Source organism: Halichoerus grypus, chromosome 2, assembly GCF_964656455.1.
Source record: "Halichoerus grypus chromosome 2, mHalGry1.hap1.1, whole genome shotgun sequence".
NCBI classification, from domain to species: Eukaryota; Metazoa; Chordata; class Mammalia; order Carnivora; family Phocidae; genus Halichoerus; species Halichoerus grypus.
The window spans coordinates 208,758,816-208,773,470 of record NC_135713.1 but is presented as its reverse complement, the minus strand read 5'-3'; the positions used below and the strand labels follow the sequence as shown (position 1 = coordinate 208,773,470).

Sequence of the window (14,655 nt, the reverse complement as noted above, 5' to 3'; positions counted from 1 at the left end):
CCTGCGGGTTCCAGGACCTGCAAGGGACGGACAGGCTCGGCCCCCTCTTTCCCTCTTGCAAAAATCACTGCTTGGGGGCCTGTTCCAGGTCTGTCGCGGGGAGCCGCCGGCTTCCCAGACACCTGCCAGGACAGACGAAGCCCCTGCGCCAGCACATGCAGCCTGCACGTGGGAACGGGCAGGGCGGGGGTGGTCTCCCGGCCCGGGGCTGCGGTGGCGAGGCGAAGAGAGAAGGGGAGATGGCCCGGGAGTCCCGGGGTCCGGGGAACGCGGGTGCGCGCTGGCCCCTCCCCGCCCCGGCCCGCCCCGCCCCGCCGCCCGAAGCCGCGGCCCCGCCCCTCGGGCAGCGCAGCCCCGCCCCGCCGGGTTGCTAGGGGAAGTGACGTCACAGCGCGATGGCGGCGGCTCCTTCAGGCAGCTGAAGGGGGATTTAGGCCCGGAAGATCCGAGTCCATCCGCGACGGGGAGAGGGCGAGCGGGGTTGGCGGGGGCTGGAGCAGGGGCGGCGGCGCTCGGACTGTCCCATCCGCCCCGTATTGAGGCGCTGGGAGCAGTGAGGCGGCCGGAAAGCGATGGTGAAAGCGGGGCCGTGAGGGGGGCGGAGCCGGCAGCCCGACCCGTCGTAGCGGCAGCAGCGGCACCGCCTCCCCGAGCTCAGACCCAGGAAGCGGCCGGGAGGGCAGGAGCGAGCCGGACCCGCCGCCGCCGCCGCCGCCATGGAGCTCAGAGTCGGGAACAGGTACCGGCTGGGCCGGAAGATCGGCAGCGGCTCCTTCGGAGACATCTATCTCGGTGAGGCGCCCCTCCCCCCCGAGCCCGGGCCGCCCCGCAGACCGGCGTCCGCCCGGCCCCAGTCCCCCGGTCCCCATGTCGGGGTCCCGGATCCCGGACACGCCCGGACCCCGCTCCGGGGACCCAGGGGCAGACCGCCTCCAGCCCTCGTCCGGACCCCGCCCCGGGGAGCCCCCTCTCCGGCCTGCGGCTGTGACCGGGACCGCCCCCCCCGCCCCGCCCCGCCCCGCCCGGTCCGGACCCCGCAGCCCCCCAGGCGGGCGTGGGGCGCCGGGAACTCTTCGGCCCCTCGGTAGGGTCCGGCCCGTGCCCCCGGCGGCACCTGCCCAGACGTGCGCCCGCGGCCGCCGGGGAGTGGCCCTGAGCCTCGGCCCGCCCGGTGTCCGCGCCTGGGTGTCCCCGCAGGCGGACAAAGGCCGCCGGGCGGGTGTGCGGCCCCCTGCGTCCTGTGCACGTGGGGGGTGGGCACGGGGAAAGTCCAGGGCGCCGGTTCGAGCTTCCGCGGCCCGCGGTGCCCTTTGCGACAGTGCAGCCCGGGCTCAGCAGCTCCCCTGGGTCTGGACCTCGGCCACTAGACCGCAGGACCGAGCGCGGGGCCGCCCGGTGGGTCGGGTCCTCCGCCTGGGCGAGCGGTCCCGGAGGACGTGTTGCGCACCTGGGCAGGAGCCAGAGTGGGGTTTGGGTGAGTCCGGACAAAGTCGGTGTTGCCGTGTTGGCGAAATCAGAGGCAAATCGAGTAGCAAAGGTCTCTGTACTCACGGGGTTGTCCCCTGGCTGTTAAAATTCTCAAGGTAGATTTTTGGAAAGAATGGCATTAGAAAGTTCTGGATTGTTTCAGATTTACAGTGGAAGAATATGCACGTACACGTGTAACCCGAACGACTGGCTTGGATCTTAAAGTTGGGATTTAAAAACAACTTTCCTGCATTTCTCAGAGGCTGTGTGTGTAAGTTATTCCATAGGCCCTGGACCTGAGAACTGCAGCCTGGCGGTCGTGTGTGTGCAGAGGGACTGTTGCGCAAGTTTGGGGTAAACACGCTCTGTTGTTGCGCAGAGCCCCTGCTCTGCTGTTTCTCTTGGGCTCTGTACCTGTCAGAGGGTCAGGAAGAGCTTCCGATGATGCCCACCGCATCCTGCCCTCTTGTCACCGGGGCCGGTGCAGCCCCTGGGTCGACCGTGTTAAGAGGAGTGCACGTTTGTGTAGTTCATTACTGCTTTGGGCGCCTTCTTACCCCGCCGGGCAAGCCTGTCCCGGGCCTTACAGATGCCTGTGAACCTGCCTGCCCTCTGCCTCACTGTCCTGTTGAGTAAAACACGGTTTAGAGATGATTCTATCCAGGAGTCAGCTTTCTGCATCCTCGGTTGTGTTCGTGTAGGGAGAATTGCTGGGTGAATGTAAACTGATGACATTATTTATAGAACAGTACATTTTGCCTTAAGTTTTAACCTAGGATCTAGGAGCTGTACTGAAAAGTCCATCCATTAGCCGCCCTTACACAGGCATCAAAAAAATATTCTGAAACCTTCCGTCCTCTGGTGTTAGCCGCTCTGTGTTTCTGAGGCTGGTGCAGGGAGCCCTGTCTGCTTATTCACTGCTGTGTCCTCTGGGCCTCACCTTGTGGTGGGCACACACACCAGTAGCACTGGATACACAGATCAGGCTGACCCATCCCAGAGGGATGTGTGCTCTAAGACGGATGGGCTGTGCCTCTCACGCCGTCGCTCCCAGCACCCACACGGCCCACCCATCCTTTTAGGTGCACTTAAGACACAACTGATCTTTTCCGTCAGCGGCTCTTGGCCGGCACGGTGGTCCATTCAGGCTAAGTGCTGCGCCACTGAGGAGAGGTGATCTTGTTACTTGAGTAAGATGTGCCTGGAAAACTGGGTTTGAGGAAGCTCACCAGCTACTATGGTTGAGGGTCAAAGATGGCTGCTCCAAAGACCGTGGAATGGAGTGAGTCATCCTTACCATAGTTTTTCCTGTGTAGGTAAAGGCGTTTGTTAAGGAATTGGGTCCTCATATCTTGAAAATTGTTATGTCCCACATATTCTGGTGTGATTACAATTTAAATCATTTCTACTGCTGTCATTTTGCTATTGATCAGAACACTCTCGACTCCTCTACATAGGTTCAGCATGTTGTGATCCTGGCATTTGGGGTCTTGGATTTCCGCCTGGGACTTTCTGTGCTTTCAGAGGTTTGAAACTGTGAGAAGAGGAGGCCGTCTTTCAGCTTGCTGAGTGCCTTGTGGACCAAGAGGGCCCAGTGTTGGCCTGCCTTCCTAGCGGCCTGCTGCACGGACATGGTCAGGGAGCACTGTGCCCTGCCAGTTACTCCAGTCCTTCCCACAGTTGCCCCTTTAAAGAGGGGCAGTACGTTGGGGCTATTTCTCCAATGCCTGGACTTCAGAAAGTTTATGTACTGGATTTGGGCCACCATGGACCCCAAAGTGTGTAGTCCTGATCCTCAGTCTACCTCCAAGCTTGCCAGATCCCAAGGGCTCTTGGGAAGGGCAGGCTGAGAAGGCCTCAGAGCTCATGTACCCTGTATAGTACACACTTAGGCCGAATGTGGCCTGTACTTAGTATTGGCAGTGGGCGTAAGGCAGAGCCCTCCCAGCGCTGTGCTTCTCTCAGCTTTGACCCTTTGCTGCTGGAGGTGATGTTTTGTGAGGCACTGGACACCAGAAGCCCTTTCACGGATGGGCAGTATACCTCTCGTACACCTGCTGACATTTGAAAAACGGGGAGGGCCATGTTCGGAAGGTGGACCACGTGTTCCCAGTGTGAGCAGTAGAGCTGAGGGAAGCAGGGAGTGTGCGGAGGGGCGGTTCAGCGGTCGGCAGCAGCCGCTGTTCTGTTCAGCCAGTGTTCCACAGCGTCTGCGAACCTCCGGTTCTCTGTTCTCGTCCGGGTCTGTCTGCTAGAGGCTGGCAGAAGGGTCCTCGGGCCCCTCCCATCCCCTGCCCCTGCCATTCGTGATTGGTGGAATGGAGCTTTTCTTCCTGCCCGTTGGCCTTTGTATCCGACCCTGTCACTCCATCCGTTTATCAGAGGATGGCCTCCTCTGCCCGTGTGTTACCTGGGTGGACTACGCAGTCTGACGTCATGACGTTCATAAATACCTTTAGAGAGCTGAAGCTCAGTAACCTCTTCATACCTGATTTTCACGTGTTCTCTCTCACTGCCTTTCTCTTCAGGAGTGCCGTGCAGGGATGTCTGGCACGCAGTAGGGCTTCCCGAGTGGTGGCCGGCCGGCCGGGAGAGAAGACCAGTTGCCTGCACTGGCTGAAGCTTTCCTGGTCGCCTGCCTGTGTTCTTTAGGGTGGTGGCTTAAGCTCTGAGTGTGTCCAATGAGAGGTTGTGACCCTGCATCAGTTGCCTTGTCAACAGTTGCCCTGTGAGAGTGACCTTTGCCTGGCTACCCAGAGGCCTCTCCCTGTTTCTTTGATAAGACAGTCTTCAGTGGGAGTTGGGCGTGAGGACAGCTGTCCTAGGACAGTCAAGTGTGGGGTTAGGTTCACTTAATTCACCATCTGACTTTGCTCAACTTGAGAGACATAATCTTGTTTTCCTAGGCCCACCACTGACCTGGGTCTAAGCAGAGTAACACCTTTGCCTAGAGAGAGGAACTCTAGCCGACCGGGTGGGGTTGCTCAGCTACAGGACGAGTTGAGGTTGTTGGGGAGATAAAACTGCTTAGTGTAAAAAGACACTGTGGATTGACTTGTAAATCTGAAACCTAGTGCTCAGTGGGGTCTTTTAAATTCTTGTTCCCTATCTAGAAGTACTTGTAAAAGTTAATTGTGCTGAAGGACCGGGTTTCGTAATTTCCAATCCTTCACAGACCATTACTTTTGTAAAGTAAGATTAAAATGTTGCAGCAGCATCACTTTGCTGTCAGAGCTCCTCGGGGCTCTCTCGCTGCCCTGTACTGGTGCCCCCGTGGCCTGGTGGTGTTTTGAGCACTAGACTCGCAGCAGCCCTACCAGGGAAGCATGAGGTGTGATGCCAGCCTTAGGAGATGGGGCAGGGCTGCAGGGCTGCACACTGGTGGACCTTGGTTTTGCCTGTGATGTTTGCTTCTCAGAATGCACAGGAATTGGGGCGCCTGGGTGGCTCAGTCGTTAAGCGTCTGCCTTCGGCTCAGGTCATGATCCCGGGATCCTGGGATCGAGTCCCACATCGGGCTCCCTGCTCGGCGGGAAGCCTGCTTCTCCCTCCCCCGCTCCCCCTGCTTGTGTTCCCTCTCTCGCTGTGTCTCTCTCTGTCAAATAAATAAATAAAATCTTTAAAAAAAAAAAAGAATGCACAGGAATTGAAGCTGGGCTGCTTGGTACATGTACCCAGTGGGCAAAGACCTTGCAAGGAAACGGCCCAGAGTGTATGCTGTTCTCACATTTATTTGCAGAGCCGAAGCCCAGCCTCTCTTTGGGTCATGTGACTCTGGGCAACTTTCACAGTTGTGATTCTAGGGGAAGGCTGGCTCTGATGCTGGCGTGATCCTGGGGGAGACTGGCCCTGTTTTCAGGTGTGATCCTGGGGGAGACTGGCCCTATTTGCTGGTATAATCCTTGGGGGAGGCTGTCTCTGTTTTCAGGTGTGATCGTGGAGGGGGGGCTGGCTCTGTTGCTGGTGTGATCCTTGGGGAGGCTGGCTCTTACTGGTGTGATCCTGGGGGGAGGCTGTCTCTGTTTTCAGGTGTGATCTAGGGGGAGGCTGGCCTTGTCTTCAGGTGTGATCCTCAGGGAGGCTGGCCTTGTCTTCAGATGTGATCCTCAGGGAGGCTGGCCCTGTCCTCAGGTGTGATCCTCAGGGAGGCTGGCCCTGTTGCTGCTGTGATCCTCAGAGAGGCTGGCCCTGTTTTCAGGTGTGATCCTGGGGCTGGCTCTGTCCTCAGGTGTGATCCTGGGGGAGGCTGGCCCTCTCCTCAGGTGTGATCCTGGGGGAGCCTGGCCCTGTTGCTGCTGTGATCCTCAGGGAGGCTGGCTATATTACCAGTGTAGTCCTGCAGGAAGCCTGGCACCATGATAGGAGAATGGAATTCAAATTGTGTTCCAGAGTTGCCTATGGTCATTGCCTCCAAGACTGTCAGGTCAGTATTGCTGGGTTGATTGATGTTTGCACTATCAGCCACAATAGAGTGGAGCTAGAATGTTCTCTGCCTTTTTGAAGGAGCTGGTCTGGTAGGTAGTCTGTGTGGGTCCGGGCTGTCTTGTCATTGAAAACCTGCTCATGGTAAGGGTGACAGTGCTGACGTAGTTGGTGGAGCACGAGTGCTCTCGCTAAAGGCCCCCCCTGCTCATGCTTTGGGGGACAGAGTTGCTGATGTAACCAGTAAGCTGAGTCATCTGTTTCTCTGTGTCTCCTGGGCTGGCGGGTTCAGCTCGGAGTCCAGGTCCTCACAGGAACTCCCAGTGCATTTCTCATTTGCACAGTACATTTACGATGAAGTCATTTCTCTTGTGATTGGGTAGATCATCGCAAATGCGGGTAGGAAGAACAAAATGTATTACCTGTCTTCTTTCTGAGTGCCTAAAAGAGTCTCTGTGGAATGGTAAATCAAGTTCTTAAATCTGGAATGGTCACTTGCAGTGATCAGATGGTGGTTATCCCCACAGTTTTGGGTTCAGGCCCACCAGAAGTACTGCACTTCTTGCAGCCCTCTGAGCAGTCTGGAGGAGACTTTGGGGGTTCTTGGGCGTTTAGTGGACACACAAACCGCAGCAGGCAGCGTTCCTGCAGGCTGATCATGGTTTTAGTGCTTGCTGATCTTATTCTGCCTTTGCCTGGGAATCTCAAAGTGCTTTGTAACTGTGAACCCACTCCTCTGTGCAAGTCTTGTGAAGCAGATTGCACTTCTCCCCACTAAACCTGTGGAGAGAGAAACCAGTCAGTTGAGGTTGCTTTGTCCAACACTACAATCTCCTGGGGAAGGAAATGTCTGGGGTCTGTTGAGCTGCTGGAACCAGTACAGATAAACATACTGCTGGGAAGGATTAAAGTGGTTTATACATAGGACCCCCTTATCTACAGGGGAACATTCCATGATCCCCAGGGGGTGCCTAAAACCATGGATAGTACCAGACCCTATGTATACCTTGTTTTTCCTAGACATGCTTACCCATGATAACGTGTATAAATTAGGTGCAGGAAGAGGTTCACAATAGCTAATAATGAAATAGAGCAATTATAGCAATATGTTGTAAATAAAGTTCTGTGACTGGGGTCTCTCAAAATCATCGCACTGAGCCGTACCCCCCTTTGTTGCAACGCTGTGAGATGAGGTGCCTACGTGACGGGAGGAGGGAGGGGAGTGGTGTGGGCCTGCGGCCTCGGGTGAGGCTCCTGCTGGCCTGACTGTGGGGCAGGTGCAGGGTCGTCTGTTCGCAGACCGCGGTCATCCGCAGATAAGGGGGGACACCCGTACCCAGAAGCCACCTATGGGAGGACTAGGTATGTGCTATTTAAGACTGCCCTGTTCTCTCCAGCTAAAGCTTTTTTTTTTTTTTTTTAAGATTTTATTTATTTATTTGACAGAGAGAGAGGCAAGAGAGAGGGAACACAAGCAGGGGGAGTGGGAGAGGGAGAAGCAGGCTTCCCGCTGAGCAGGGAGCCCGATGCAGGGCTCGATCCCAGGACCCTGGGACCATGACCTGAGCCGAAGGCAGACGCTTAACGACTGAGCCACCCAGGCGCCCCCAGCTAAAGCTTCTTGAAGAAGGGTTCACAGGCACAGCTTTGGGGCAGATGAGAGCTCAGGAGCATTTGTGTGTGAAGCCTGGGTCAGGGTGTTGTCACATTGGCATTTCCTTAATTGGAGTAAAGCAGAGATAGAACATTTTTATTTTTATTTTTATTTATTTATTTTTAAGATTTTATTTATTTGAGAGAGAGAGAACGAGAGAGAGGGGGGAGGGTCAGAGGGAGAAACAGACTCCCTGCCGAGCAGGGAGCCCGATGCGGGACTCGATCCAGGGACTCCAGGATCATGACCTGAGCCGAAGGCAGTCGCTTAACCAACTGAGCCACCCAGGCGCCCAGAGATAGAACATTTTTAGATAAAAACTCTGATTTTTGCCTTCAAACTTATGGGCTGTTTATCGGGAGGTATTAGCAGATTTTTTGCCAGTTTTAGCATAAAACTAACAAAAGGTATGTGACAGGTGCATGTTGATGGGTCTCGTTTGGGCTCTGAAAAGGGGTCTGCCCTCTGGTCCAGCATCAGTAAGAAATACACAGCAAGGTCCTGTTCCCCAGGAAGGGAGAGGTTTGCAGGAGTCTCCTTAGGGGAACCAGTTCCACTTGAGAAGTGCCCTGACTGTTCCAGGATGCGTGCGGCTCAACACCGGGGGTGGGTGGACTGAAGCCGTGTGGGTGTTTGGTAAAAAGAAAGGCCCAAACCCACCCACACAGGCCTGTCCAGGCAGCATGGAGAAACGGGGAGCATACACAGTCACCCTGGAACTCCCCCACTGCTTGGCCCTGGGTGGGTGAACGCAGGGGCTGACCAACAGGTGGACAGGAAGGTTCAGGGCAGAAAAGAAGGGAGTCCTTGCAGAGAGAAGCACACCACCCTGTCTCTGGATCCCCTATTGACGTGATCAGAGTGGGGACATATGGAAGTGGGTGAGGGAATACTAAATAAGATTTTTCTATACATATCAAAGACTTCCTGCTTAAAAAGTGAAAGTAATGATGATTTTCCACAGGGGTTTGTCAACCACCGACACCATTTCATGGTGGAAAACAGAGCAGAGGGTCTGTAGTGTGTGGTAGCATTGCGTTAGGTGGTAGACACCAGATTATTAATGTTTGTGATTTTCTTTCTTTGCCAAGGTACGGACATTGCTGCAGGAGAAGAAGTTGCCATCAAGCTTGAATGTGTCAAAACCAAACACCCTCAGCTCCACATTGAGAGCAAAATCTACAAAATGATGCAGGGAGGAGGTATGCCCTTTACCTGTTCAAAAGAAAACCAGGGTTGTATTTGATGAGGGAGAATGTGTCGTGAATCAGAGCCTCTGGTTTATTTGGGAAAGGGAGGAAAATGTCAGTACGCTTGACTCAGTCACGTGGCTTCCTTCAGATACCGAGAGGCCTACTGAGGGACTCATTCAACATAAAACATGATTTTCTGCTTTTCCTTAGCCTCATGTTAGCTAGTATTGTGTTTGAACTCAGGGTTCGTGTGAATTTTGATTTTTCAGGCATGCTCCTGATTGTTGGGTGTGCCACCTCAGTCACATGCTTTGCTCACAGCTTTGGGGGAGCCCCCTCAAAGGCTCCTGAGTGAAATAGAGTTTGAATTCAGTGACCTCTGTGGCCCCTTCCAACTCAATTACTGTCCCAATTCTGTGAAACCTCTCAGACCTAAGGGTGTCTGATGTTTGAGAGCACCCATCCTGATCTCAGAGTCTAACTCTTAGAATTCTCTGGACTTCAAAAGTTTGGCTAATGGAGCAGGTGGGGATTTTGTTGGAGGTCTCAGAGTCCCGAAGACGCTGCAGCATTAGGAAGGACATGTCCGTGCTTCATCCCAAAGAGCTCCCCTCAGGATCAAGGCTTTGTGTCTGAGGAATGGCTGCACTGCATCCTGTTTGGAGACCCTTCATGGCAGAAGCCTCTGTGGTACTTTCATAGTTTGGGGTGCTCTCTGCACTTTGCCAAATGAAAACTTGTCTTCAGAGTCTGAATTTGCTTTTTTCAGGTGAGAAGGGAGGATTGGTGATTTCACTCTCGCATCTTTCCTCCACAAAAATGGTTTAATCTGTGCTGCTACTAGCAACCAACATTTCTTGCTTTACACAGCAACAGGTGTTTCTTTAGCAACAGATACATATCAGAGCAACACCGACAGTCGTGCAGGATCCATCACAGAGGGCGTCCAGAGCATCCTGTCCCAGCTTTCTCGGGACCCGGCACCCAGGCGCAGAAACGCCTGTGGGCCCCAGGGAGTGGTCAGCAGAGGGCAGGCTTCTCAGGCATCAGGGACAGTCTACCCAGCTTGTCAGGTGGTGATGAGAGGGAGGTGACTCGGGGTGTGGCCTTCATGGTTGGGCAGGGCCTGATGGCTGGGGGTTGAAGAAAGCTTCCAGCTTAAAAGCCTTGAGTGTTAACAAGCAGCATCTCTGTGAGAATTTGTAAGCTGGAGGGCCAGAGGGCAGAAGGAAAGGAAACGGTCAGCTGACGCCCCACATAGGAATTGGATAAGTGGCTGAGACTGAACAAAGAAGAGTTTATTCCCATCGGGACGGGGCTTCTCCATTCCTGGACCACAACTGTCTGCTGTGGGGCTGAGGGCCCAGGCTGCAGCATTGCATCTCACTTTGGAATCCTTGCTTTAAGATTTGTGCCCCTTCTCTAGGGTCCTAGAAACCTAGGATCTTCTCCCGTCTGGCCATCCCGCACATGTAGATTGAGTTTTACTTCTGTTTCAAATGTGTGCTTGGTGGATATTATCAGGGTGCTTTAAAGAAAAAGTAAAGATCTCAATTTTTGAAAACAGATGATGTCCAGAAACGCAGAGTCCGTGATTCTGGTAGTGTTGTGTGAATTCCTAGCCGCCACGAAGCAGGCAGGGTGCGGGGGTCCACGTGCTGTTGGCCAGCCTTCTGCGTCACATCTCGTGCCAGTACACACAGACCACGTGGACTTGGTGAAGGGACAGCACGTACCTCTGATCGTGGCTCTCCGATGCTTTTAATGCTGCGTTCTGGGCTTGCAAGTGGTTGAGACTGACGGCACCCTAGGAGGAAGCTGGAAGCTGAGAGGCGGCCGTGCCCCCTCGAGCTTGCTGTGACTGAGGGAGGGGTCAGCCTCCCTCACGGACACGGGTACGTCTGCCGCCATTACAGCCCCGTGCGGTGGGTGCAGCCTCGCAGACCGATGCAGGGCTTTCCAGGACAGAGATTTGAACCCGAGCATCGTGGTGCCCAGGCCGCTGCTGCACAGCAGCTCTGCTCCTGGGGAGGCGTGCCCCAGATGCTCCAGATGCTTCCACCTGCCGCAGATCTGCTAGCAGTGGTGGGACACTCGGAATAGCAGAATAGATCGTGCTTAGTTTCGTGGGTCATGGACTTGGGCAGACATCAGGTTCTTCTCAGAATGCAGTGGACTGCAGGCCCTACCTAGACGTTAACTGCCCTTTCCCATCCTGATGTCCCCAGAGTGGCTTTGGACCAACCCTTTTTTGGTGGTCCCTCAGTAGAGAACGAGTGTTTAGTCCACAGCTGCTTCAGGTCAAGGCTCAGGGCGGGTGTGGCATGTGGGAGGGGCGAGTGGGCTGTTTGTATAAAATCTGGGCTGGCATCCGCCAGCGCAGTAGGGGCAGGTGGCGTCCCCAAGTTCACTTCTCTCATCCTAAGTCCTGGTCAGTTCCCATGCTTTATTTTGGACAGTCACTATCTTTTTGTTAAGAAATGTTTCACAGTAGCCAAGAACATTTGTAATATACGGGGATCAGTACTAAATTGAACACCTGTTGCTCCCACCTGCTTGAGAGGCGGCAGGACCCCCCCTCCCCAGTGCCCATGTGCCAGTCCCAGTGCACTCTGGGGGAGAAGCCACAGTCCAGAGTTTGCCCCCGACATCTCTGCCTAGTTTGTTTCTAAGTTTTTGTTTCTCTGTCACCCCGTAAGAAATTTGTTTTTAAAAATCCAGTGACCCTGTCTAGAAACGTTTGACAGTTTGTTTGTAGTTGTTTTAAGTTTAAATTGCCAAAAACTGTGAAAATTTTTATTTGCATTAATGTTGGATATTGGAACTTGTCATAAGGAAAAACGAAAAGCCTTTGCCTGTGCCTGTCCCCTAGTATTTCACCCCCGAGCATAGATTTGGGTATCTTTGGACTCCATCAGGTGTTGAGAACTACACGTATTGAAGCCAGGCGACCCATTTCCCATCCGAATGGCACATGGGTGGGGGCAGCATGCTGGCCGCCCCGCTGCTCTCGCCCCACAGGCCCTGCTTGCTCCTGCACGGGCCTGGCAGTGACGTGCATTTTCAGATTTCTGATCTTGGGATTGGTCTGGACAGCGGCAGGAACAGGTTTGTGAATAGCTTTATAGCTCATTGCTTCCCAGGGCCTCACCACTCGATTTTCCAGACAGTCTGCTCAGGACAAAGCAGGCTACACAGAAAGCTGAGCATCTTCTGGCCAGAGAACTTGAAGAGCAAGGGCGCTCTGCCTTTACCGCATGTTATCTGCTCCCTGATGCTGGGGTGACAAGACATGCTGGTATCGACCACTAGAGAGAAAGGTGCCACCATTGGGACACCCCATCAGTGTGAACGGACACTGTGAGTCCTTGCTGCCCCTCTGCCTGACATACGCCACATTGGAATCTGTGCAGTACGGTCCGGCTTTCCTTGGGACCCCGGGGGCCGCTGTGCTGACACGGCTGCGTAGTAACCTTACATCTCTGTAAGCACTACTTCCCTCCTGCTTCTGGCATCTTGCCCTCGGGGACGGTGCATCGATGGCACCCAGACAGATTTTCTGGCGCACAGACTGAGAGTGGAATTGTGTTTTATGGAGCAGGCAAGCACTTGGCCTGCAGGATGACATCGGGTGCCGCACGTGCCTGCAGGGCCGTGTCCGTCCCACCTGCGTGGCAGCTGGGCTTCTGTTGGAGCCACATCCTCTTTGGTCTCGTCATCACCATTCCTCTGTAGTGTGGCACGGGGTGTCTGTGCTAGCACAGAAGACAAGGGGGGAGCATTAAAAAATAAGGGCGTCTCTTTCTTCACTGTATTTTCCGAGGGGAAGGGGAAGGGTCAGTGTGTATTACACAGTGGTAACAGATCCAGCCATCACATCCGTATTCTCCAGGGACGGGGTCACTGCACCCGGGGGCTCAGCCTCCTGCAGTTCAGGAGCAGGGGGAGGGAGCTTGGGAGGGAGAGGGCGGACAAGCACGTGCTTCCCTCCTCTCCCTCCTTCCCCAGAAATTGAAGATTCCACACAAAGCTTTAGTTTCCTGCATTAAGCATGGAGTTACATTCACCACATCCTTTTCTTTTTTTTTTGTAAGATTTTTTATTTATTTATTTGACAGAGAGATAGCGAGAGCAGGAACACAAGTAGGGGGGAGTGGGAGAGAGAGAAGCAGGCTTCCCGCTGAGCAGGGAGCCCGATGCGGGGCTCGATCCCAGGACCCTGGGATTATGACCTGAGCCGAAGGCAGACGCTTAACGGCTGAGCCACCCAGGCGCCCCACATTCACCCACATCCTACTAAACAGTCTTGTGGCCCCTTTGACATGCGTGTCCTGTACCTTCAGGGATGCTCCTGAGTGGTTGGAGGTCCGGTCATCTTCCCTTCTTGGTCTCCCAGCCCTGCCCCCCGCCCCCCACCTGCTTGCACATCTTCCCTAGGATTAGAGACTGAAGCGGGTTTGATCCATCTAAATACAGCAGTGTGGCCAGAATCGTGCCAAAGAACAGTCTTGACTCGGGAGGTTGGGAACAAGGGATGGGGTGTTTCTGGCTTCTTCAGAATTTTGCACAAATCATTTAAGAATTATGGAGACACCCCAGAAATTAAATATAAGGGTGTGTGAGCTTTTTTGGGGAAGTGGGGGGATAGAGGAAGGAATAGGGTAGGAGTCAAGTTTTTAGGACAGAAGATCTGGCCCAAAATAGGAAATAGGGGAAGAGGGCACTAAGAAAGGATGGCTAAGATACCCGCCCCAACACATAAACATACTTCAAGAAGGGGTCCTTTAAGCCTGTGCTTCAGATCCTCTTCCTCGTGCAGAGCCTTTTGTCAGATCCTCTGGCTGTTTTTCTCTCGGTAGGAAAAAAAAGGTAAGCAATAAAACCGCAGAAGAACACGGAGAAAGACCGGCTCATTGTATTTATACAAGCCAGGCTGCCTGTCGATCACCCAGCCGGCAGCTTGTGAGTCCTATAGGCCCAGCAGACACAGCGATCCAAGGGGGCAGCTAGAAACCAGGGTGAGGCACGGCTGGTCCAGTGCACTCCTTCGCACTCACCACCGTGGCGCGAACCGCTGCTGCGGCAGGGCAGGGTGCTGGCCCCGGACACCATGGTCCCTGGAAGCCAAGGCAAGAGAACCCAGCGTGTTCAAGGTTCAGGATTTGGGGCTTTGCTTCATGTGGCACCCCAGGGCAGCTCAGGCTCTCTTACAACTTGTTGTGACCCACCTGAATTTTTTCAGACACATGCATGAGCCCTGTGGTGCTGGTAGCACTGGCCTGGGCCAGTGAAGGATCTGGTAGGTGCAGGGAGCCCGTGTCCCGAGATTGGAGGTGCACTGGTCTGGACCAGCCTCCCCCAGCCATGGCTTCCGCTCAGCGCCTTTCCCTGACCCCTGTGTAGACGAATTCCGAGTCTTCTAGGAGGGAGAGATCAAGTCACAAGCAGCGTAAAAGTGAGGTGGTTCCTGTGCGCTCCAAGTGGTTGTCCTGCACGCGGGGGAGACAGCAGAGTGTGTGCCTGCTGCACCGTCCTGCGGCTGCCGCCGACCCCTCCCTGCAACGTCTCCTCGCCCCGGGAGCCCAGTGCACAAGGAGGGCATCACCCAGAAATACACGGGAACATAAAACCCAGAATGCTTACGGCAAGAGCGAAGTTAGAATGCACAAGATCTATCATTTGTACACGGCCAGGGCAGTTGGAGTCCTGAGAACATGGGGCCCAGGGCGCAGTTCTTTGGGACAGTGAGAAGTGACACGGGCGTCCCGGAGTGATGGCTGTGAGCTTATAGCCGCGGGTGTCCCGCTGTGGCCGCAGCCACCCTTCTGCCCCTCACCTCCACCCAGCCCGAGGACGCCTGCCTGGCCCCTGAGAGAGTCCTCCTCACGATGCACTGCGCGGTGTGCCCTGGGTGGATGC

General features: G+C 54.7%; 1 protein-coding gene across 4 annotated transcripts in view; it reads left to right on the top strand.

Moving 5' to 3' along the window:
- The first annotated feature begins 392 nt into the window (after positions 1-392).
- Positions 393-14,655, top strand: part of CSNK1D (casein kinase 1 delta) — a 34,336-nt gene continuing 20,073 nt past the window's right edge. The window contains exons 1-2 of one of the 4 annotated variants that reach the window (XM_036093328.2): positions 396-792; positions 8,635-8,745. In XM_036093328.2, the coding sequence (XP_035949221.1) occupies positions 717-792; positions 8,635-8,745 (187 nt within the window). In that variant the 5' untranslated portion in view covers positions 396-716. Of the gene's footprint in view, positions 793-8,634; positions 8,746-14,655 lie in introns of all 4 variants that reach the window. The other 3 variants (XM_036093336.2, XM_036093345.2, XM_036093355.2) reach the window with 3 other exon arrangements.